We start from the raw sequence: 25,828 nt of genomic DNA on the forward strand, positions 1-25,828 counted from the left end.
GAAGGCTGATGGGCGATCAAGTGGCGTCCATACGTAGATGGGGTCCCAGAGAACATGCAAAGCCCACCCCCTTATTTTTCACGCCCACAGGATCCATATGGTTGGCCATGGAAATTTGGTGCCGTACACCAGCAATAGAACTAAGTGTCGTGTACGCAAATAACGATAGGGGTAATAATAAATAAATACAAATATAGATATATATATTAGCCTACTTTTTACTGTCTATGATATTAGCATTAAGACCCTTATTAACCACCGGCTTCGAATGCTATCAATGCATTGAATGGGAGATTATCACGTTTTATCAGACCATTGAATGGGGCGAGTAGGTGAGGAGTAGGCGATACACGGACCTGCCGCGATTTGTCAGACCATTCATTGGGCGTAATCAGGAGCTACTGACCTTGGAGAAGGAGCAGTCCCCACAGCAATATTTACGATTCTGTGCCTATCGGTACATAACTCCAACGGCGCTGAGTAGGCTCAGGCGAGCGTCGCACCACTCAGGACGGCAACTCGGTCGCTTTAGCTCCCTCGGTGGTCCTTCCGCGGGGCTCCAGCTTGCCTGAGACTGCGCGCCTCCGTCATGGTCCGAAACCAAAACAACCAAAACCAAAACCGAAACTGAACTATTTAAGTCATCTCCGTCGGTAGGTCAGTATTGATAACACCCAATGAATGGTCTGATAAATCGCGGGTAGGTAAGTAGGTCGCCTACTTCGCCCATTCAATGGTCTGATAAAACGTGATAATCTCCCATTCAATGCATTGATAGCATCCGAATCAGGTGCATTAACCCTCAATGGTTCATTTCTGAAAAAGGAAGTAATTGTAAAAAGATTTACGGGTTCCAACATGTTTGTTTATAATGAAGAGTGGACGGCGCTGGTGCCTTTTGGACCCGGACGTGACGTCGGACTACAAAATGACGTCAGACTTAAGAACCGAATTGTCAGGGAGGTGGCTCTGTTTCGTTTATGATAGTCAGTGGCTGCGTTTACATGGACAGGAATATTCCACATATATTCGGAATGACTGCTCATTCAAAATAAAAATACTCATGTAAACACCTCAATTCGAATAGAATATTCTATTCCGGTCTGATCTGAATGAATGTTCCTTCGGGTTTTGAGGGGTGGTGTATACCGTTTGAATCGGGATATGTTTACCATATAAACACTTTATTCCGAATGCTCGGTCGGTCGGTCGGACACACACACGCACGCACACACACACACACACACACACACACACACACACACACACACACACACACACACACACACACACACACACACACACACACACACACACACACACACACATCTCTCTTACATCTGTCAGTGCTCTGGTTCTGACAAACACAAGTGTCATGGTGTCAGGTTCCTCTCCGTATTTTTTCTGTAGAATTTCCTGCAGCCTAGACAGTTTAGGGTTCTCATGCTGACCCCCAGTGGCCAACTCACGCAACTGCACCTCTTGTTCTACATAGCAGGGGAGCAGAGAAGAAATAATACTTTGTCTAAGGAGCTGTTCACACTGTGCATGAGAACAACAAATATGTAGTTTTAAAAATCTTTCTAATTGAAGTGGGTGGCAGAGTCCACACCACAACTATAACGACAACGGTAGTCGTAACCATGAACGATAGAAACTTTGACAGCCATTCCAAATCAACTAAAAGGACATGTGGTATGCAACCAGTCTCATTCATCCTCGGAACGTTTTGTTATTAACGGAGAGATGAGGAGACGGTGAATTGCTACCACTAGCTGGCATGACCACAGGTAAGCTCACCTCCTTGTAATTAATAATCTATAATTATATCCCATCTTTCAGCACCAGGGAGGCGGAGATCTCTCTCTCCCTCTGTGTGGGCACTGACACAGCTGGACTGTGCAGTGTTTGATGCACTGTTTACATAACCTTGTCTTTCTTCAGTGTGGACGCTAACTTGATTATCGTTACAGTTGTAGTTATAGTTATATACTAGTTATTGTGCTCAATGTGAATGTCACTACAAAATAGTGAACGTTTTCTCAAAACAGTCACACTGGGTTTTTTCCTGGATCAAAATAGGTCTTAGATCAGAGTGGTTCCCCAGGGATCTTTGAGGGTGTTCCAGGGGGTCCCCAGCTAAATTTGGAACAGTTTAAACACTTCAATCCTATTTTATAATTTGGCCCATGTCTTGTTTACATCATGGTGCAGCGCGATGTAAGTGTAGAAACAATAAAAAAATAAATCTTCTCTTATGGTTCCCCAGCACAAACTCTTTTCAGATGGGGGTCCGAGGCCAAATACATATACATGTGGGGCGGTCCTTGACATAATGAATATGTTTATAAACCACTGGCTTAGGTTTGAGTAACAGTGACGGTGGTCAATAAAAAAAATAATGCATACATATAGAAGTGTGTGTGTGTGTGTGTGTGTGTGTGTGTGTGTGTGTGTGTGTGTGTGTGTGTGTGTGTGTGTGTGTGTGTGTGTGTGTGTGTGTGTGCGTGCTTGTACCATCAAAGTACTGGGTGAGCTGTTTCTCTGTTTTGTCATTTTCTGGATGTTTGACTTGCTCCATGAACTTAGACAGGTAGTCCAGTGCATCTTCAGTCCTGGCATCCTCATTTATGATCAACGCATCATTGTACTTCTGGAGAGAGAGAGAGAGAGAGAGAGAGAGAGAGAGAGAGAGAGAGAGAGAGAGAGAGAGAGAGAGAGAGAGAGAGAGAGAGAGAGAGAGAGAGATTATACGATTGTGTGCGTTTGTGTATGCGTGCGTGCGTGTGTGTGCAGTGTGTCTCACTCTCAGGTGTTCAGTGTAGTTGTACAGTGCTCTACAGACTTGACTCTGCTGTTCTTCAGTCATGTCGTCCAGTGACAGAATTCGACATTGCTGCTGAATATCAATGATTCGCTGCTCATACTTCTGAGATCCATAGTCACTGGATGGAATGGACGAGAGACTATCTGAGACACAGAGAGAGAGAGAGAGAGAGAGAGAGAGAGAGAGAGAGAGAGAGAGAGAGAGAGAGAGAGAGAGAGAGAGAGAGAGAGAGAGATGGAAAGACAGAACATTTTAATTTTAAAAGCAGTGCATTAAAGGAGAATTCCAGACTATCTTTTTCTTACCTTCTTTTTTGGTTGATATCTGACTTCATTAGCTCCACAGTGTTTATGTTCGATGCGCCCCTCCGTAAGTCTCGCAAGACGAGATTTCACCCGTGATTTCATGCAAGTCAGCTTGTAAACACAACGCCGGTCCATTTGGGACAAAAACACTGTTGCGAGGTTTCTGTCATTATGAATGTCAGATATCTTAAAAAAAAAAAATATTCGAGCGATTAAATTACGCGATCTCATCTAGCGCATGGACTGTCCGCTCGGGTTTTTAGCCTCCAGTTCAACAGGCACACACTAAATATAGTCCGGGCGTTTCGGGCAAAAATCGTGCACTTTACAAAGCATGAAATTTGGCACACAGTTAGGGCATGCCATTAGGAACATTTTTGGCTATAGGGCCATCACAGATTTGTCCTGTGGTAACCATGGCAGCCATTTTCCAAAATGGCCTCCATCTGCTGTTATTTTACCAATAACTCAGGTTCTAGACCACCTAGGATCTTGATTCTGGTGACTAATCCTACATTTTCAAGGATGAGGAATACAGTGGCACTATTTAGAATTTTCCTGTGGTAACCATGGCCGCCATTTTTCAAAATGGCCACCACCTGCTGTCATTTTACCAATAACTCAGGTGCTAGACCACCTAGGATCTTGATTCTGGTGACTAATCCTACATTTTCAAGGATGAGGAATACCGTGGTACTATTTACAACATGCTAGTAACTACCTAACTAACTACAGTAGCCTACATGAGGAGGCTGATACTCGCATCATATTACACCTAGAAGATGCTGTGAAGGAAGGGTATAGCAAGGTGACAATAACTGCCTGGCAGTGACGGCAGCCCAACGCCTCCACTTGACTGAGCTGTGGGTTGCTTTTGGAACAGGGAAAAGTTTCCGTAACTTAGCAGCTCATGAGATGGCAAGGGCATTAGGCCCAGATCGATGCTTAGCCTTACCCATGTTCAATGCCTTTACTGGATGTGACACAGTGTCATCTTTTGGAGGCAGAGGCAAGAAGACGGCATGGGAGACCTGGAAAACGTCACACGTGCCTTCAGTTCCTTAGCTGCCACCCCAGACAAAATAGATGACTGGATGGAGCCTCTGGAGCGATTTGTGGTATTGCTCTATGACCGCACTAGCGGCCAGGCAACAGTGAATCAGGCACGGAAGCAGCTATTCACCCAGAAGGGCAGAACAATTGATGGACTCCCCCCAACACAAGCTGTACTGATTCAACATACAAAGAGGGCAGCCTACCAAGCTGGCCACTGCTGGGGAAAGGCGATGGTTGCAGCCCCTGAACTCCCATCCCCAGGTGAATGGGGGCGGAAGAGGAAGGAGACAGGTGAATACAAATAATTTAATCTACTTCTTTACACTATTAAACCTGTGATCTGACAATAAAGCTGATTCTAATTTTGACAGGAGGATGGGAAGTGCACTGGACCACACAGAAGCGAGCCTGGCCTGTCGGGAACTCCTCAGCTGTGGTTGCAAAAAGGGATGCAGTGGACAATGCAGATGTCCCTCACCCGGGCCTGCTCGTGTGAGGGTTCTCATGCCCTGACCAAGAGCACCCTACTGTGGTGCATCTGGGGCCTGTGGTCCCGACCACACCGGGTGTGGTGGACAGGCGCGCACTCGACTCTCCGGGACAGAGTGTGCTGGTCCCATCACTGGGCCTCTTTGCGAGGCCCATAATGACGGGTTCATGTTTCTGGGCTTTATTATATTTTTGTTTAGTTTCAGACATTTTCTCACCCAGCCCTTCCTTCCTCTGTGACTGTCAGTTGCGTGAGTTCTGACCCTTTCTTGGGCCCACAATGGTGGCCAACACGTCTTCATAAATTTCAGGCTCTCCGCGGAGATTCTGCGAAGGCGGGTCATGGTCTCCTGGGTCGGCCCGCTTCCCGCTGTTAGGTGGAGGTCTCACAGGGGCAGCGGGGTCGATACCGTTGCCCTCTGTGTCCATGGTTTATGCGAGCACCGGGTCTGCGTGGTTTGCTAGATTGCTTAGCCTGCGCATCAGGAATTTCATTTCCATCCATATGCAATGCCCGCAGAAACCAGGCTGCAGTCCCATGGTAGCGTGTTGCAAACCCAGGCATTTCAGGCAGCGAGTGTGGGTATCGTAGCCCGACATTTTGTTCCACAGGGGCACGACTTTTGGCTGGGCTTCTTCGACCTGCTGGCGGCAGGAGAGATGCTCATAGCCGTTGCTTTCTGGAAGGAAGGTGGGCTAGACATCGTAACACGGTCTGGCTTCTGAGGCTCAAACGTGGTGTTTTTTATTTTGGTTTGGCTTTCGCGGCTCAAACTTGGAAATGTGTGTAATTAACTTGTCGAGTGCATAATCGGTAGCGGTCTGAGAGATAAGGTGAGGGTATGCTCTGTGATTAAGAGAAGGGAAGTTTGAATGATTCATCAGTGCTTATCAAGCACACCGGGGGGTGGTACCTGCTGATGACCCAGCACGCAACCTTGTTCCAGCCAATAATATTGCCTGGAGTGTATAATAATGCTTCTTTGATCACGCCAGGGGACGCTCTCACATAAGCGAAAATTGAGCGAGTGATATGATAAAAGAACAAACCATAGTTGCAGAGAGAGAAAAGGTGAGACAGACATGGACAGACAGACAGACAGACAGAGTGAGAGAGTGGGAGAAAGAGAGAGACAGACAGACAGACAGACAGACAGACAGACTTATGAGTGTGTGTGTGTGTGTGTGTGTGTGTGTGTGTGTGTGTGTGTGTGTTTGTTTACGTGCGTGCGTGCGTGCGTGCGTAGTACCTATATCATAGACTTTGGTCTCAGTCTCTATTCTTCTCATGAGGTCCTGAATGACACTGATGAACGATTCACTGTGTCTTTCCTCTACCAGATGGAAATCTGAAAACACAGTAGACACATGGTAGACATACAGTAGAAACATGGTAGACATACAGTAGAAACATAGCAGATATACAGTAGAAACAGTCTAGACATGCAGTAGAAAGATACAATACTCAAAGTGGAAACACAACCCACTAGAAAAGTGTGCTCCTCGGAGCACAGGTCTCCGCCAGGCTGAGTTGCATACCCAGGGCCCGCAAACTTTGGAAGGTCATAGTCACTTGGAACGGGATCTTAAAAATCAAACATCTTGAGTTTTGGACAAAATCTGTAGGAGTAGTAGCAAAAAATGTGTTTAGAAGAAAACACAAAATGGCGGGAAATGGTATGTGGTTCAAGTAGCCGGGGCCTATATGGAGAGTGAGAATCCAAGGAATCCAGGGAAAAGGGAAACATTTTTATTGTAAGAGCAACAGTTCAAGAATTAAGTGGGGTGTTGTAGCACCACCATGAGGCCAATGTGAACAATTTGGAAGTGTAGCCTAGTGGGAATGTGTGTGCAAAGTTTCGCGGCAAACAGGCGCTGTGTTCATGATTTGAGGCATTTTTTTTAAAACAGGCCACTCCTGCAAACTTTGGAAGCCAATCTTAGCCAATCAGGATGGAATATGAAAAATCGGACAGATCGGTCTTGATCACATGACTATAGAGATCCTGTTTACCGATTTGCGTGATGTTTGGACAAAATCTGCTTTTTTTTCTGTGAGAGGTCTCTGGCTTCAAGGGAGTGTGCCTACGTTTCACGCCGATCGGTGCAACGGTGCCGGAGATTAGCTGCTCACAGACAGACACACGGACACACAGACACACGGACACACGGACGGACAGACGGGCGAAAACATAGCCTCGGCCACACCTTCGGCCTGGGCCTGGCGGAGACGGGAGGCATGCGTTAATCCGACAGACCTTTTCTCCGACTATGTGGCATCCGCGTGCGGTTAGGGTTAGGGTGCGGGTTTGGTTCGGGTTTACTGTTTAATGTCGGAGCACTGCGCTGTCGGAGGAATGCGCTGTCGGACTAACGTATTGCACCCGGCGGAGACAACAATTTGTTACAACTCCCCCCAAAAAACGACAACAACAACAAGCACGTGTGTGCGTGCGTGCGTGTGTGTGCATGACGTGTGTGTACAGTCTGTGTTTGTGAAGATGTGTGTAGGTGTGTATATGAGTGTTTACCTTTCTTAGGTGTGTGTACAAAGGATTCCAGTTCCTCTATGTTTTCCTTCACAGTGGAGATGACCTTGGAGTTTAGGCTGAACAGACATAAGTAATCATAAGTGGTGTTGGGTAAGTACTTCATATTTTTCGACCCGCCGTCGCATTAAAAGACGTAGGGGAGTCTCATTCACTCAAATTACAAACTAATAAAATAACCCTAGTTGTGAAAAACAAAAGTTCTCCTTTAAGGACATTTTAATATAAGAAGATGTGTGGATATATTGGGCCTTCCCCGGGTTCTATGTTCCCGCTTACCAAAGGGGTTAGGGTCAGGGAAGAGGCCCAATTTCTTCCAATATGGCTGCTGTGCATAGAGCCTATTCCACATGTTTGTAAATCAAATGTGCAGAAAAATCTGAGCATGCGCACGCTTTGTGAATGAGGCTTATTGTGACACATGTGCTTGTGATTTATATTGTTTTAGTTCCACAATCTATCGGCATCGTACCATGGACAGTTTTGTAGAAAGGTTGGCTTTGGAGATTACGAGGTAAAAACATATTTATAAAATGGATAGTTCCATTGCTTGATTCTGATTGGCTGAGTCCCATTGTATAATACTCAATAAACATACACCTAGGTGTATAGTCCAACATGGATCAGCAGAGATGGGGACTCGAGTCAGGGACTCGGACTCGAGTCACACTCAAGTCGCCACAAATGAGACTCTAGACTCGACTCGCCCCTCAAAGACTTGAGACTTGACTTGGACTCGAGCTCAAAGACTCGTGGACTCGTTTTTTTTGGACGCATTAATGAATGAAATGCCCCAAAAACGTCCACTCCGCTGTCCCCTCCCTTTCCCCTCCTGCAAAGGAACCTCCGGTGTGCGGAGCTGGCTCCCAACCGGCTTCAGTCAAGCTGCTTCATGCTGCTCATTAAAGTAAACATGGAGAGGCGAGCATAACAGCTGCTGTGTGTGTGGCCGCCGCGGCCTTTCATCATAAAGTTTAAATATATAATCTTCAAAATTAAACAAACATGTTTAGCTCAGCATCAGCTATATAACTTCAGTTAACTTGGCATATTTTTTATAAGATGATCGGATCATCTGTGATAGCACTTTTTGGAAAAGTCGGATTTTCATTTTGCGCCGCTGTCTTGTTAAACCCAGCTGGGTAAAATATTCAACACTTCACCACGGTAAACGCTATGCTCATGTAATGTTCTCTGCATTAAAGCTGTGGTTCTCAACCTTTTCAGGTCGTGACCCCCCAAAATAATTATATTTGAACTGGGGATCCCCATTTTGTTTGACTCGGTTCCACAGATAAATATTGTGAAAATAGCAGATCTACAAGCTCGCGAGGCGTTGTGAGCTCCGTTGTGGTCCAGATCCACAGGTTGAGAACCACCCACTACAAGCAAGTTACATGTCTATGTTTTTGACCACGTAATGTAATGTTACAGACCTTGCCGGCTTATTTGGTTTCCAAAATGCTTAGTATTGTATACTCCGTCTCGCCTCATTTTTTACGTGCCCAAAAGATCAGATCTGTAAGCTGTCGACACACCATGACGCAGCGCGTTGATAGCTTGTATGTCTGTTATTTTGGGTAGGTAGCGACACACATTACGCGTCGTAGCAATGTATCTGGGTTTGAGAGGCTATGATTGTTGTAAACTTACAGTAGCCTACTAGAGTATAGCTGTGTGTGTGTGTGTGTGTGTGTGTGTGTGTGTGTGTGTGTGTGTGTGTGTGTGTGTGTGTATGTATTACTTGGCACAGAGCTGACAGATGTTGACAACAGCCTCGTCTTGTTTCTTGAAAGACCCGATTCCTACAGATGCAGTCAGACCTACAATCTAAGCACGCACACACACACACACACACACACACACACACACACACACACACACACAGATAAAAACAATGTGGTGAGGTGGAGCAAGGTGAACGTCGGCAAGACCAATGAGATGGTTGTGGATTATCACAGGAGATAGAGGGTCCCACGCATTCATGAGGAGATGGTGGAGATTGTGGATAGCTACAACTGGTGTGTGTTACATGATGCTGCAGATGTTTTAACAGTCTGTAATGGCTAGCTCTCTCTTTTTTGTGATTGTTTGCTGGGTACACAACCAATCTGAACAGGCTGGTCAGGAACGCTAATATAAAGCTCCCTTGTAGGGGCTACCCTGAACGGGGTGGAGGAGGTGATGAAGGTGCATATAGCGAGGAAGCTGGATGCTATTATGGACAACCACTCAAATCCACTTGGAGATCATGGGAAGGTTTAGCAAGCAGATGTAATGATAGATTCATCTTCAACCAGTAGACTTAGAAAGTCCTTTGTGCCGCTAGCTGAAGATGTATAGTGAGGCACACGCTCAGCTCGCTCAGTAGAGACAAATTGCTCGGAAAACAAGCAGATCCGTACAGTATACTAGACATGCTTACTGTGCATTCTCTTGTATTTTCCTTTGTCTTGCACTATGCAAGCACTTACTGAAGGTGTTGCCTTAACTTGACTGTCCATCATACTTTTTTCTTGCCATGTAATCTGTATTTTAACCACTGTACTGTCTCTGGCGAATTAATTTCACTTGCGGGATCAATAAAGGTCTTATCTTATCTTAGCTTATCCTCTAAAAACACAGATAAGTGGCATGTGTGCATGCATGCGTCTGTGTGTTAGTGTGGTTTTGTGTACCTGTGTGTCTCCTGAATTATCCAGCTTGTTGTCCAGATATGTGGACATGATGTCATTGTATGGATGTTTACCTGTCAGAGGACACACACAACACACACTTTACGACACACATTACTACACAACACACTAGGCATGTAACAATTGTCTCAATACAATACGATACACAACTCACAATGCTCATTTTAATTTATTTTAACCAAAATGATTCTTCAGATTATGGCGGAAATCTTATTTAGTGTTACACCAAAAAAAAGGAGATACAAACTGAAAGATTTGTAGGCAAATATAGTTGTTGTTTTCTATTCAGTGAAGTGGGAATATTCTGACCCAGCCATCCCCAAAACTGAAATAATGATCAATATTTTGATTCAAACCGTTAGAAATACACCATGTCACCATGGACCTTAACTCTTTATCATTTCTCTTATATAAATCTTGGAGCTTTGTCACCACTAGTGTGAACACAGTGTCAGCAGTCTGATACAATAGAGTAGAATTCACTTTATTAAATTGGAAGAAAGATACTGAGCTTCACTACTGATACTGAACAAGATCTATGAAGCAGTTGAAGCAGTTCGTTTTTCAGCAGTGCATGCCACTAAGTCAACTTTCGGGGACCCAAGAGTTCAACATGTTTAATCCTTTCATTATAATTCATCATTATAATTGTTACTATCATTGTTGTTGTTGTTGCTGTTATTATTGTTGTTGTCCATATTTGTGTCTCTCTGCCCAATCCCACTCTCTTTGTATCTCCCACTCAGTCTCTCTCTCTGGCTGTCTGTCTGTCTGTCACTGTCTCTTTCCCCCCGTCATGGTCTAGCCAGATGCCTTTTTTATTGGGGGGGGACACTATGTTAAGTGTCTTGAGACAACCTGTTGTGATAATGACTCTATAATCACATTGATGAATTGATAAATTGTTTCTGTAGTGTTGTGTTTCTGTATCTGTAGTATTGTTGTTTTTGTTGTTGTGTTGTTGTTGTACCCGTAGTGTTGTGACACTCATCGAAGATGAGCAGTGAGAAACGGGAAAGGGAAGTTATGTCTTTTTCTTTCAGAGCGTTCAGCAGGATCTGAGGGGTCAGCACGATGATGTCATTGTTCTCTACGACAATGTCTGTCAATGGCACACGGTTGTCCTTTTCACCACCACATAGTCCCTTAATGCTATGAGAGAGAGAGAGAGAGAGAGAAAGAGAGAGAGAGAGAGAGAGAGAGAGAGAGAGAGAGAGAGAGAGAGAGAGAAAGAGAGAGGGGGTTACACTTTATGTCGTGATCTTCTTCTTAAGTCGATTCAGATGAGTGTGTGTGTGTGTGTGTGTGTGTGTGTGTGTGTGTGTGTGTGTGTGCACATGCACTGTGGTAAGGGTGTCCGCTCTAAGACTGGGAGATAGGGGTTTGATCCCCAGCCGGTTCATACCAAAAACAAAAAACAAAAAACTGCTTGGCACCGGGACCGCCTGCTATTCCGAATAACCGCTGTTCTGACACTCCGTCAGTCCGACCAGAGCCCAGATGCTGGGGCGCCCCGTTCCTGGTGGGCTCTGATAAGATGTTCAGATTTTTTTTTTTAAAGCTCCAGGATACGGCCGGGGCGCCCCGAGCCTGGGTACTCACTCACGTCCGGGGAACCCCCGCCTCCGGGGGACACCCGCCGCTCCAGGCGGTCCCGTGGACCCACTCTTAAGCACCCCTCCGCGGGCATTAAGTTAAGAGACATCTCGCGGCCGAGGGACCGCAGGGACCTGTTGGTAAAAACTGCGAGGCGTGCCCCTGTGACTATCAGGGACTTAGTGCGTTGGGCCGGGACCTCCGGGGAGGTCCACCACCTGGCTCACCGGCCAGTGAGTGTGTGTGTGTGTGTGTACCTGACATCCTGTCTGAAGTATTGCTTAAACTGACGCAGCTGCTGTTCCCAAAGAACCAGTGTGGTTGCCATGAAAACCACCTTTGAATCTTGACCCCTTTTGAACCTTGTCTCCCGGTGATGCTCACAAATGGCCAGGGCAACCCTCGTCTTCCCACAACCTGCAGGAGCAAAGAGACCAGATTCAGTAACAAACTGTGTGTGTGTGTGTGTGTGTGCGTGCGTGCGTGTATTAATATACTTGTGAGTGCCAAATGTACACATACCTGCAGTAGAATTGGAGAAATAGACAATGTGAGAACGCAATGATCTATATGAAAATGCTTCACGATTATTTCACATCAAACTTTAATTGTGGTGATCTCTCATTCATACTGTCAAGGCAAACAGAGAACCCAGATGCAAGACAAAGACCAAGGAACCGTTGTATGCAAAAATTAAAATGTTATTAATTTAATAAAGTCAGAACAGACCGGACATACAAGCTGCCATGACAGTGGCACTGAACCAAGATGGGAGCGGTAGTGAACAGAGTCTTCAGTTCCTGGAAAGCTGCAGCTGCCTCAGAGGTCCACTTGAACCTGGTTGTGGTGGAGGTGAAAGCCATCAGAGGGGCAGTGACACGGCTGTAGTTCCTGATGAAACGGCGGTAGAAATGTCTGAAACCCAGGAACCGCTGCAGCTGCTTGTGGGTGGAAGGATGTGGCCACTCAGAGGCCGCCCACATCTTGGAATGATCCACACTCATCCGTCCCTCGGAGATGATGAATCCTCGATACTGTAGGTAGTGGTGGGCACATGAAATTCACACTTCTCGGCCTTCACGAAAAGCTGGTTTTCAAGGAGCCTCTGGGGGACCAGGCGGACATGCTGGACGCGTTCAGCCAAAGACAAGGATGGCCCTGACCTTTTCTGGATCGGGCATCTACTAAGGTGAATATTCTTGCTTTTGGTAATTTGTAAAGTACATCCACCAGGGTGGGCATGATGTAGTGGGAGCGCCGCAGAGCTTTGTTTAGAAACTTAGGATCAATACATATTCTCAGTTTCTCCGGCTTGCTCACTAATGATGCGCAGTCTACGGAGCTAGTTCAGGCCAGGCAGCTCAAGGGATTGGGTCATCCGATCAGGTGACTATAGTCACATGCTCTTTTCTCCTGATCGGGTGGTTAAAGGTACTACGCTGTTACCTGCGCATTCTGGCTTCCCTGTCTAGCAGAGCCGACGTGCTTGCTACCGCTGCTGCTGCTGCTATCTGCTTGCTGCTACTGCTGCTGCTATCTGCTCGCTGCTACTGCTGCTGCTATCTGCTCGCTGCTACTGCTGCTGCTATCTGCTCGCTGCTACTGCTGCTGCTGCTGTTATCTGCTCGCTGCTTACTGCTGCTTTTATCTGCTCACTGCTTACCTAGCTGCTGCCCATGAAAGTCATCCCACCCGCCTCCCCGGCATCCACCTGTAGGCTCTGTTTCTAGATCCCCACGGGTGTTTAATTCATTCCCTGTAAATGCTATTTGGCATGTAACATGCATTAAAATGTTATTCTTACAGGGAATGAATGGATTCAGATGCCTGACGCCAAACTATGCTTCCTCATGCTTCTATATCCATGCTCAAGCTTGCTTAATAAATATATATTCTAATCCAATCCAAGAGTTGTCTGACTGAATTACCAAACTACTGATCCAGTCAGTTGGCTCTGTGACAGGTCTAATATGGCCTTCAGCCTCATACTTGTCCAGCTGGGATTTCATGGCGATGGGAACATTGCGGGGAGCACTGAACTGCCGGAATGTCGGGATCAAGGTCGAAATTTACTTTTCTTGGCACCGATTCCACGGGTGCGGTGAACACATCACTGTTTTTGCTGATAAGCTTTTCTTTGGTTAGAGGTCTGGGCAGTACATGTTGGACTTTGCCAACTATCTATTCCTTGGTTAGAGGTCTGGGCAATGCATGTTCGACTTTCAGCACCTCCTCAGGAATGGTGAAGTGCATAAAACCAAGGCGTTCACTGGTGTCGCCCGATAAGAGAGGATGCTGTCCCTTTTTCACTACCTCAAATTAAAGCTTTTGTTTGCAACCCCGTACTGTACATTCAGTGTAAAAAATGCCTAAAGAGCTCACTAGCTTCCCAGAGTACAGCCTTAGACTGGTTTTACTTGGGAGGAGCTTTGCATGGGGCGCAAGTTTTTCCTTGTCTTTAAGAGTCATTACGTCACACATGGGCGCCGAGTCCAACTGACATCTCTGTGCTTTGTTGTTAAACCGTAGTGTCACAAACCACTTATGTCCTTTAGTTTGTCCTACTGCACTTACTGACTCCACTGTGTATAAATGTGACTCCTCATCACTGCTCTGCTCTGAAAGCTCCTCAGCCATGCAGTGCACATTTCCTGTAGTGCTTGCTCGTTTGCTTTTTTGACATAATACAATTATTGTTAGTTCCACATAATCAGCAGTTTTTCCCAAAGGCTGGGCAGTGCTCTCTTCCCCTAGAATGAGTGTTGCCACAGTATTTGCATGCATAGGTAGCGTAGCCTTTTTGGGTGAATAGCTCCGCCTCGATTTGTTATGCCTGGCCTGTTGTTTCGCAACGGAGTGAAGCGTCTCGCTGTGTGGAGCGTATGTACTAGTAGCCGTTTCCATCACTCGCATTTGGATTTCAGTTAGCTCTGCTGTGCGGCACGCTTCAATAGCTGTGACCAACGTGAGATCCTTTTCTCTCAACAGCCTACGCCTTGTGCTCTCATTAGCAATACCCAGCACTATTTTTGTGGAAATAATCTATTATTATGAAAGATAATTGTGGATTATTATTAATGAGATAGTAATGTACTTTGTTTCAAATGTCCTGTTGGAGAAAGTGGTGAGTTGGTCTAGTAGTGGCTTAGCATAATAGACCCCTGGTGAGCTAGCAGCTTCAAAGGGTTCCTTGCATACCAAGCGGGGTAAGGTTGTGAGATAAGAAACAATAGGTGGACAGGGCAGAAGGCCAGAGCTAGCCAGACCTTGTGGGATAAGTAGCAGTACATGACCAAGCGCAAAGCCTTGTGGGTAACCAGAACTTCCTGTTGCTTAAGTTCTGCCCTAAAGGCGGACCTTATGTGTGAAGTTGATATAATAGGCTGCCTGAGCACAGGACCTTAGATTCGATTGCTGTGCCAGGGGAATGGAACCTGGTACAGTTTAGCTAACAACTTGGCGAGAGAATGGATGGACTAAAGTAAGTGAGAATTAACTATGTAACGATTATAACTCTGATGTGTTCATAATGGGATGAGGATTCACGTCATTTAATATTGTTGTTCTCTGTGTTTTGTTTTCTTACAGGTTTAATAACCTAACCGGTCTGTCTAAGTGATGTAACTAACGTCTGTTTATACCTTAGCCTGACGCTGACTTAATGAACCAGCGCCAGGTTTATCTGTAACTGACCATGTAACTTATGTATTCGATTTATGTATTATGTGTGATTTAGTGAATAAATATCTTAAAAGACAACTGATTTGAGTGATTAGCTTAGAACACCAACATCTCTCGACCCCCTTTTTCATTGGGCTTAGCGGTCATAGCTTAGCTGCTCAACGCAGAAAGTATGAGACGCTATAAAAGTGAACAGTTATTAAACTCTAGTAGTCTCCGGAGGAGACTTTTCTACTAAGTTTAAGCGGCCTTTAATAAGGTCTCTGTGTTATACAGAGGTATAACACAGTTATCAGATATTAAGCTATAGAGTCTCTTAAAGAGAGACATCTATGAGTTTAAGTGGATTAGCCGTGTTATACAGGGGTACAACACGGTAATTAAAACACTAGTTTGTCTGAGAGGGACAACTAGTTTGAAGATTAATTACATAGTCATTAAACAGAGTTTAAGTGTTACACAGTAATTAAACCACTAGTGTGTCTGAGAGGGACAACTAGTTGTGTGTATTGGTTACATAGTCATTAAACAGAGTTTAAATGTTACAGAGTAATTAAACAATTATAAACCCGTGGTAGCCTTGGTAAACTCTGAGAAAGTATTTGGCCATAGAAGCGGATGAACCTGAGAAAAGGTCCCGTGCTAGCCTCTGTAATTCTAGGAAAGAGAGAGGCCTTGGAAGCGGATGTTATGCATGTTATATAAAGAATAACAAACTCCTATAGCCATAGGAATGAAGACGCACGGTCTCTTTAAGATGAGACGTGAGTTGTAATAATAAAATACTTATTAGCCTGGTTATGGGACAGGTTAAAATAGGTTAATAGCACTAACACTGGAGTAATGAACTAGTGGTAGAGTGAAAATCAGCAACTGAAGGGAGTCGTCAGATCCACGGAGGCGAAGGGGACAAACGGAGCAGCTTGCGGCCTACAAAGAGGACCGAGGCATTGAGACCGTACGTGCCTACGAGGAACCTCCGGGAGAGAGACTATCACTATCAGAGCTAAGTCGTCTGATCCACGGAGGCGAAGGGGACACACGGAGCCGGCCTACAAAGAGGACCGAGGCATTGAGACTGTACGTGCCTACGAGGAACCTCCGGGAGAGAGACTATCACTATCAGGTTGCTATGAATGAAACAAAGCCCCACAGTTTGTGAAAACCGTGGAGAAAGAGACTGTAGATTGTGAAACGCTGCGTGCTAAGAATAAGGAGCTGAGGGAGAAGCTAGAAGCTAACCACAGGTTATGTAGCTAGGCTACCGTTAAAAGTTTGATTAGCGTACCAATAAGGGGGTTTAGAAAGCTAACAGTCCTGAGAGCTACTCTTAGTGTCGCTAGCTCACAGTGCTAACAGATCTATTGTCTAGCATAAAGTGCTAGCTGCTAGCTAACTGCCACTGTTGGGTGATGGGGGAGTAAATTAGCATTGTCTTTGTTCACTTACAAGACAGTGCTAAGCTAATAATCTAATCATAGATGCTTGCTTTAAGCCGATTAGACAAACTTTAAAATAGTATTCATGGTTTAACTAGGCTTTATGAGAGACCAGACACTGCAATATAGCTAAAAATTAGACTAAAAGACAGTGATTATGAGGTGATCTTATACTTGGGAGTTAAAGGCCATTGTTTACTGATAAGGGGTGGGGGAGGTTGTCTACCTCTAGTGTAATACCATGGTTAACCAGACTTTATGATAGACTAAAACTGTGAGCAACTAGATGATTAGTTACGATAGCAGTGGATTAAGTCATCATTGTGGGTTAAATGCTATTATTTACTTTGGTAGAGCTAAATAAATCCTGCCAGTATTAATTAACAAAATAACTAAATGTGAATAGACCATTAACAAGCTTCTTGCATAGAATGCTAAAGGGTGGGTGCTATTACAGGTTAAACACAGTGTTAATTAATTATTGTTGTTATTAGCTAAAGGCTGAACAACACTACTACTTGCTAAAATAACTGACGATTGCTTTCACAGCCTATTGAATTAAGACTAACTGAAAAGCCTACCTAAAAGTCCTGTAGAAGCCAAGAAGGCAAGGTAAAAAGGGGAAATGGCAAAGTTAGCTAAATTAGTGAAAAAGGTGAGGGCAGCACAGTCAGAATTTGAGATAGCAGCAGGGTTCCTAGTCTACAGTGTTGGTTATCTATCAATGAAAGAGGTAATTACAGCAATGGAGGAGCTAGAAGCCGATTTAGATAGATTCCTTGAGATTGCTACTAGTTCTATCGCCATACTAGTAGATGTTGGCGAGGATTCATCTGAGATCTGCTGTATACAGGATGCCTGTTGTGAAGAGTACCACGAGACATTAAGGCAGGTCTGGTTTGAAATGGTAAGGGTTGGAACGGTGAGGTCAAGCTTCACACAGCCCAAAGTGAGTGAACATCCCCCTGCTGAGAAGGAAGTCCGTCCAGAGGGCCATCCGGAGGGAGTGGCATCAGAGGTCGAACCAGGCGTTGCTGTTCCTGCAGACGAAGCTGCGAACGCAGAGACCCCACTCTACGCTGCAGAGGGAGGTGAGAAAGTTACTCCCACTGTGCAAGCGGCTGAACCAGAAGCTGCTACTGCTCCAGAAGACGACGCTGAGAAGGTTCCAGAGGGAGTCAACGTCGCAGAGGAAGACCATCCGGAGGGAGTGCCACCGGAAGTCGAACCAGCTCCAGGGGACCACGTTGAGAAGGAAGACCATCCAGAGGGCCATCCGGAGGGAGTGCCATCGGAGGTCGAACCAGCTCCAGGGGACCACGCTGAGAAGGTGCCACTGGAGATCGCAGTTGGTACTGCTCCTGGGGACAAGGCCACGGGTGACGTGGCGGTCGAGGCAGAGGCGTCAATCGTGACAGCCATGGAGGAGGACCCACTCAACGCAGAGGGATACCATCCACCAGAGGCCGCAGGAGAGGCGCCGGCGAGGGCGTCAGAGGACGTCGCCACCGAACCATTCAATGCAGAGGGGTGCCAGCCACTGGATGTCGCTACTGGAGAAGCTGCACCAGGAGAGGCACCGTCGGAGGTGTCAGCCACAACAGCTGTCATGGAGGACCGTCCAGAGGGCGCCGCTACGACGGACGTCGACACCAGCCCACTCAAGATGGAGGGGAAGCACACCACTACGCCAGGGCGGAGAGCCATGGCCAGTCAGCCGGGAGGTCCTTTGAAGCCTGCGGCTAACAAAGGTGGCAGGCGACCAGCTAAAAGCGTCCTGGTGGCATCCGAGAAGGGCGGCGTTCGCCCCAAGCCTGCGTGTCACAAAGGTGGCAGGCGACCAGCTAAAAGCAGACTGGTGGCGTTCAAGAAGGGCGGCGTTTGCCCCAAGCCTGCGTGTCACAAAGGTGGCAGGCGACAAGCTAAAGGCAGACAAGGGTCTGTCCGAAATAGGGGGCTGGGCGCCAACCCAGCACCCCCAAAACCACTCAGAAGGAAGTCTGAGTGGGTGTGGCCTGGCGTACAGGTCCTTTCAGTTCTTACCGCCAGGATCCAGGCAGAGAGAATGCTTCGTCCTGGTGGGGCTGGAATAATTAGAAAAAAGAAGGTAAAGATAAAAGATAAGCCTTCCTCACCCTCTGCGGAGGGAGCAACCAGCTCTTTCTTGGCAACAGCTGAGAAGAGGCCCCAGGAGGGAGCTGCTAAAAAAGCAGTCCCACTGGCGGCTGGTGGTGCCAGCAACGTGACACTGGCGAACGAACTGACACTTGCGCTGCCACCCTCAAAGTAAGGGAGCAGTGCGGACGAGAAGCGAAAAGACGCCATGCGAGGTGTCTAAAAAATCGAAATGTCTTATTTGAGCGACTGTTTACATAGGAATTTCGAGATATATTTTGTAAATGAATGTATCATTTCTAGGTTTGCAATATACCACAGAAGAAATAACTTAAACGCATAATGAAATGTATTAAGCTACTTGTAACTTCCAAAACTATGCCGCTAAGTTCAAAATGCAAACAATGGTTGGGAGGTTCTTCCGCCCAACAAAATATATTCTTTACTGATGTTTGACTCATGATCTGAGTAACCAAACCGTTTGAATTATTATTTGTTGATTGTATAAGCATTTTGTATGTGTGCTTGAGGTTAAAGTTAAGTTAAAATTTCTTAAGGTGAAATTGTAGATCAACTATTTTAATAATCTTTTAACCCTTTTGCCCAAATTGCAATGTCAGTTACCATGGCAAAATGCCCTAAAATAGGACATTGACTTAGTGGGAGGAGAGAAAAAAGACAAGACACGTGGGTGTCAAACAAATGGGCCTTGGAGGGTTCATGCTTGAATATAGATAATAACTACAATTAAAGTTAATTTGTCCTGGGATTTAGGAAAAATCTCAGGGATAAACTAGTGGAAAAGAATTGTTGCTAAATTAAATTGGTCATGATTTACTATGAAGTAAAGTCAATTTGAGATCAAATATTAGCCACAATGTCCAAAAAGTATTTCAAACAAATTGAGAACATTAAGTTGAACTGTTAATTGTTTCAAAATATGGGTTTGGAGCCACTTAGAGACAATGTGTGAAATGTGTGTTGAAAATGTAATCTGTCAGAGCAGTTTACAGAGAGCTATACTAAACAATTGTTTTACCGAGCCGTTATCTAAAGAGCCAAAAAAGCTCACGAGGAGTGTTCTGTGTGTGTCCTGGATCTAGATCAGACACACAGGTGGCAGGTGTGGAAATAATCTATTATTATGAAAGATAATTGTGGATTATTATTAATGAGATAGTAATGTACTTTGTTTCAAATGTCCTGTTGGAGAAAGTGGTGAGTTGGTCTAGTAGTGGCTTAGCATAATAGACCCCTGGTGAGCTAGCAGCTTCAAAGGGTTCCTTGCATACCAAGCGGGGTAAGGTTGTGAGATAAGAAACAATAGGTGGACAGGGCAGAAGGCCAGAGCTAGCCAGACCTTGTGGGATAAGTAGCAGTACATGACCAAGCGCAAAGCCTTGTGGGTAACCAGAACTTCCTGTTGCTTAAGTTCTGCCCTAAAGGCGGACCTTATGTGTGAAGTTGATATAATAGGCTGCCTGAGCACAGGACCTTAGATTCGATTGCTGTGCCAGGGGAATGGAACCTGGTACAGTTTAGCTAACAACTTGGCGAGAGAATGGATGGACTAAAGTAAGTGAGAATTAACTATGTAACGATTATAACTCTGATGTGTTCATAATGGGATGAGGATTCACGTCATTTAATATTGTTGTTCTCTGTGTTTTGTTTTCTTACAGGTTTAATAACTTAACCGGTCTGTCTAAGTGATGTAACTAACGTCTGTTTATACCTTAGCCTGACGCTGACTTAATGAACCAGCGCCAGGTCTATCTGTAACTGACCATGTAACTTATGTATTCGATTTATGTATTATGTGTGATTTAGTGAATAAATATCTTAAAAGACAACTGATTTGAGTGATTAGCTTAGAACACCAACATCTCTCGACCCCCTTTTTCATTGGGCTTAGCGGTCATAGCTTAGCTGCTCAACGCAGAAAGTATGAGACGCTATAAAAGTGAACAATTTTGTCACAAATCATTTCATCCTTTAACTGTCCGTACTCACACGTTGCTGCCTTCTCCCTCAGCCTGGTCACAAAAGTGTCAATGGCTTCGCTCTCCTCCTGTCTACAGCTCCCGAAAATATATCTTTCATAGATGACGTTCCTTGCCGGTTTAAAGTACTTTTACAGTGCATCCAGTATCAATTTCGGGTTCCCTTGTCCTTCCTCCGTGAGGTTCAGGTTACGGTAAATATGTCTGCATTCACTCCCCATAACGCTCCGTAGGGTTGCCGCTTGGATTTTTTTGCCCTTCTCCGATATTACTGTGACGAGAATATAATCCTCAAACTCGGCCCCGAAAATGTCCCAGTTTGTACTCCAATCACCTGTGAAACTCATTGCAACCGGCAGGGGAATGTTAGCTGCCATGCTAGCGTTACCGTCCGACAATTAATGTAACTCGCGTCTATTGAATATAAACGTGAGCCACCACTTCTGGCGCATTTGAAAGAATAGTATGCGATATATAAAGAAGGATGACCGACACAGTGGTCAGGTTTAGGCTCTGTATTAAACTGAATAGTGAATGAATACAAGCCCCATACATCCGGGCTATATGCTCTCAGTGGGGTGCATTTCTCCTTTCCGACATGTCGCCTTTCCGACGTTGACGAAGCCTATACCTAACCCTAACCGCACGCGGAAGCCACTAGTCGGAGTGGTGAGATGTCGGAATGGAGAGTGAACACCGCTCTCAGTGATACATGCAGATAACCGATCACATCGATATGTTAAACCCGTAACAGTCATCTAGGTAAACAAAAACAAAAAGGCTAAGCATGTCTCTTAACACTTCCGTGACTAAGCAATCAATGGGACCGATTTTGAGAATTGAAAGTGGCTTAACTTCTCTCAGGAAGCTCTGAGAAAGTTCCCCTTTCATGACTTTTCCTAAATATATGTTTCAAACCATCTCCGTTTTTTTTTTTGTTTTTAACTCATTATAAATATGAAATACATACCATGTATCCCATCCCAGTCGTTTTATTTCGGCTAAATTGGTCGCTCTCCCCCTCTCTCCCCCTCCCTAGAGCACTTTACACCTCGAGACCCCCCACAGATAAGCCCGCCGAGCGGCCGTAGAGAGCAGACTCTGCTGCGCTGCAAGTCTTATGTTGCCATGTCTGCTTATTATAAGCGACTTTGGGCTTGTTTTTCCATGTCTTTCTATTATTATTATTATTATTATAATTATATATATAATTACATCATAATGGTAATAATGCTCTACTCCACTACAGCTCAGAAGCAAATCTTGTACTTTTACTCCTCTACAATTATTTGAAAACTTTAGTTACTAGTTACTTTGCAGATATAAATATATTTCATACTTGAGATTAGAGCTTCATGCATGTCCTTTTGTAAATTATTTTTTATTAGGTAAATATTTATATGGAAAGGTCTAACCAGGGACTGGGGTTGCAAATTGGCCTCGGCTATAAACCCCATTATAAACCCCATTTACAAGGTTTCATGCCTCACTGTTTTGTCAGGGCACAACGCATGCAGTAACATTTTCATAGACCTGACTGCTTATTTCTCTCGCAAAATTTGGCAGCCCAATGCTGCGCCAACAGTTCTGATCTACAAGCAGAGGGCTCGTCAGGCAGCGACTGTTTTATGTTTGTAGATCAGATATTTAGCGCAGGAATGAGCACATTTGTGGAACATAGCGATGTGTTCTCTTGTTGCGCTGACATGGGGAGGAGAGGGACAGAGAGAGACGGGACAGAGAGAGACAGGACAGGAGACGCTTCTGTCAGCGTGGACAGCTGATAGAAGCGGCGGAAAAAGATCAAATCTACAAGCATACAGCTTGTCACGCAGCAACTGTGTTGTGCTTGTAGATCAGATATTTTGCGCAGGATTGGACACATGTGGAAACATACCAACGTGTTGCGCTGTTGTCAGAAAGTGATGATAGAAGGAGACGCTTTTACACTTAGGCATAATAGGCAAATAATGTGAATAGTATTATTATGAATAATACTAATATTGGTTTGTCAAGAGATATCCAGTGTTTTGGACAATGGAGATAGTCACGTAATTAGGCAGTGGCTTCAGCGTTCATATAGGCTCCATGTTTCCCTCAAGAGTTTAATGTGACGCTACAGATTGCACTATTTTATACGCTTTTTTTTAATAAAGATTTTACATACAGAATCTGCAGTTACCATTACAACTAAATTACTATGTTATAATGTTTCTGCCTGCCATAATATGTGAGTGAGCTAACTGACTGAGCAGAGTGCAATTGAATGGCTATTTAAAAGACAATGGAACCCCCCACTGTGTGGGTGAGAAGGTGTCAGCTAGTCTGGAGCACAGAGGTGAGACAGGAACCAATAGGGGAGCTTGATTTCTTGATCAAAAAGACCGTTTTGCAGGCTGTGTGTTGGATAATGAAACCCCAGTCATGCCAGTGTTAACACATCCGTTTACCATGGCCTGGAACACTACAGGGGCGTTAGTGAGTCTAAAAGGCATCACACGATACTCGAAGTGCCATAGCGGGGTGTTGAAGGCCATCTTCCACTCATTACTGTCCCGGATCCGTACCAGGTGGTAGGCGTTGCGCAGATCCAATTTAGTAAAGATGGTATCTCCTTCAAGAGGTTCAAACGCTGAACTGATGAGTGGAAGGGGGCAACGGTTCTTAACTGTGATGTTATTCAAGCCTCTATAGTCGATGCAGGGATTCAGACTGCCATACTTTTTCCCCACAAAGAAAAAAACAGCTCCCAACAGCTCAATGGTGCGGTCATAGGGCCGGTGAGGGGGGAGAGAGAGTGCCCACTGTTTGCTAAAAACTTCTCCCAAATCATGGTACATGGTAGGAGGCAGCGGTCAGGTCTGGAGGAGTTACCGAAGGGGAAGAAGTGAGGGAGTTGGGGCCCAGGGCAGACTGGAGACAACAAGAATGACAAAAAAAACACTCCAACTACGAATAGTGCCTGACTTCCAGTCAACTTGAGGATTATGTAACATAAGCCAAGGAATTCAAAGTACCAGAGGAAATAATAATTATCCTACTATAATTCTAGTAACCTCTGTGTGTGTGTCCGTTTGTTTGTCTGTAGTGGTGTCACTACCCGGTTCTCCTCAGTGGCTGGAGCAATTGCTCTGATTTTGCACACAGCCATTGACCATTACCATCTGAACTTAACTGTGAAGCCCGTTTTTCGATTTCATCAAATCTCAGCTTCTTATTAGCGTTTTAGTGTAAAAGAATGTCGCCATGGTTACGGGGCTGCCCAGCTGTGGGATGGCCCCGCGAGCTATGGGACGAACTGCCTCCCGGGTTGCCAGATCATGTGCGCATATCCCCCCACGGATGCGTCGACCGGGTATGGTCTAGTAATAATAATAACAATAATAATACAAGAATACAATACAAAGAAACTGATAAACTCTTGATGGTTACAAGACAGATGAAGCATCAGGGGTTCAGTCTTCTTGGTGACAAGGGCTAACAACTCCTCACTTGGTCTGAACACATTCTCTGCCAGGTATTAATTAATTAATTAATTAATCCGCTACAGGAGAGCCACGGAAGCCACGTTGTACGTTGTAGGCACGGCTGTAAACAAATGCTGTCGAGGGGGGGGGGGGGGGGGGGAGTCTATCCACCAGAACAAAAACAATTTTACCACGATCGTCCATTCTGTTGTAAATAGCAGTTGAATATGGCTCGTTTTCACATAAAAGAAAGAAATCCGAGCTAGATGTGTTTTTCTACATCTCATAACATAAGAGTGGATAGAAGTGAATCTTTTTGGGATGACGTCAAATCCGTCCATTCCTTCTCTCGCAGTCAAGGGATCAGGTTTCCAAAATATATATATATTTTGGGGGGCGAGCTCGCCTGACTTTCATCGGCTCGGCCTCGCTCGTAGTCGGAAGCTCTCGGGTGTTCCCGGAAAAGGACGAGGACGCACGTGGTGCAGAGCCTCGGGGGGTAAACACGTAACAGGGACATACGCCCACCTCTCTCCCTTTGTCGTTGGCGGAGCCGGTTATCGAGACGAATGGCAAAGGAAATGAGAGAATCCAGATCTTCAGCCTCCTCACAAGCTACTTCTTCATCCTTGATAGCCTCAGACAAGCCATGTTGAAAAGCCTTTTGTAGCGCGATGTCATCCCACATGCTTTCAGCGGAAACCTCGGCGGAATTCAACGGCGTTCCTCGCAACGCTTCTGGAGCCTTGTTTTAGAGTCAACAGCCGTTTGGATGCCTCTCTCCCCTTCACTGGATGATCGAACACGGTTCTCATAGCCTGGGTGAAAGCCCCATAAGCATGACAAACAGGGGACCGGCTCTCCCATACTGGCCTTGCCCACGCCAATGCCTCTCCCTTTAAGCAGCTGAGAAGATAGGCGATACGCGAACGAGCAGTGGAATATGCCTGCGGCTGAAGATCAAAGACGATTGAGCACTGAAGGAGGAAATCACCTCAGGTACCGAGGTCACCGTCATAATGCTCCAGTGCCGGAACATGAGGCTCCCGGAAGGAACCTGGTCGCTCAGCAGGTAAGTTCACCGACACCTCTTCATCATCAACATGCCATCCATAATCTCTCTCAAAGCCTGATCATGAGTTCCAAGCAATTTGGATTTTTTCTACACACATCGGATCTCTTAGTTACCAATGGAGCGCAGTTTCCCTTGTCATATATATGCTCTTCAATGAGATATGCGTCTGGGCACGTGGCTGCAAACAGCGGACATAAACATAACTTTCAAAAGTGAATCTATTTAAGGGACTGTGTATTTTTTAATAAAGGATGGTATGGTTCAGAACTGGGGGGGGGTCATCAAACATTTCTTTGAGCACTGGGGGGGCATGTATTCTTTAATTTTGGCTTTGGAGGGCCGTATCAAGTTTACCCTGTATGGTGACTCGACTTGGTATCTCCGACTTCTGTTTATGTCCCACACATCGTATTTCTCACGTTGTCAGATTATCACCCCAAGTGGAAAACTGTGTCAACTCATGCATCACTGAAACATTCAATTCTGCCGGTATTTCAGAGACAAAGGGAATAAAATAAAATAAAATTAAA

General features: G+C 45.3%; 1 protein-coding gene across 1 annotated transcript in view; it reads right to left on the reverse strand.

Moving 5' to 3' along the window:
- Positions 1 to 25,828, reverse strand: part of LOC311064025 (antiviral innate immune response receptor RIG-I-like) — a 74,909-nt gene that overhangs the window by 40,432 nt on the left and 8,649 nt on the right. Inside the window, exons 7-15 of the mRNA XM_084083740.1 lie at positions 11,776 to 11,935; positions 10,893 to 11,074; positions 9,905 to 9,975; positions 8,971 to 9,056; positions 7,209 to 7,285; positions 5,928 to 6,026; positions 2,807 to 2,970; positions 2,518 to 2,653; positions 1,339 to 1,487 (exon numbers count right to left, since the gene is read on the reverse strand). Coding sequence (XP_083939866.1) covers positions 1,339 to 1,487; positions 2,518 to 2,653; positions 2,807 to 2,970; positions 5,928 to 6,026; positions 7,209 to 7,285; positions 8,971 to 9,056; positions 9,905 to 9,975; positions 10,893 to 11,074; positions 11,776 to 11,935 — 1,124 coding nt within the window. The remainder of the gene's footprint in view (positions 1 to 1,338; positions 1,488 to 2,517; positions 2,654 to 2,806; positions 2,971 to 5,927; positions 6,027 to 7,208; positions 7,286 to 8,970; positions 9,057 to 9,904; positions 9,976 to 10,892; positions 11,075 to 11,775; positions 11,936 to 25,828) is intronic.

This window comes from Gymnoscopelus microlampas (genome assembly GCF_963454915.1).
Source record: "Gymnoscopelus microlampas genome assembly, chromosome: 17".
NCBI classification, from domain to species: domain Eukaryota; kingdom Metazoa; phylum Chordata; class Actinopteri; order Myctophiformes; family Myctophidae; genus Gymnoscopelus; species Gymnoscopelus microlampas.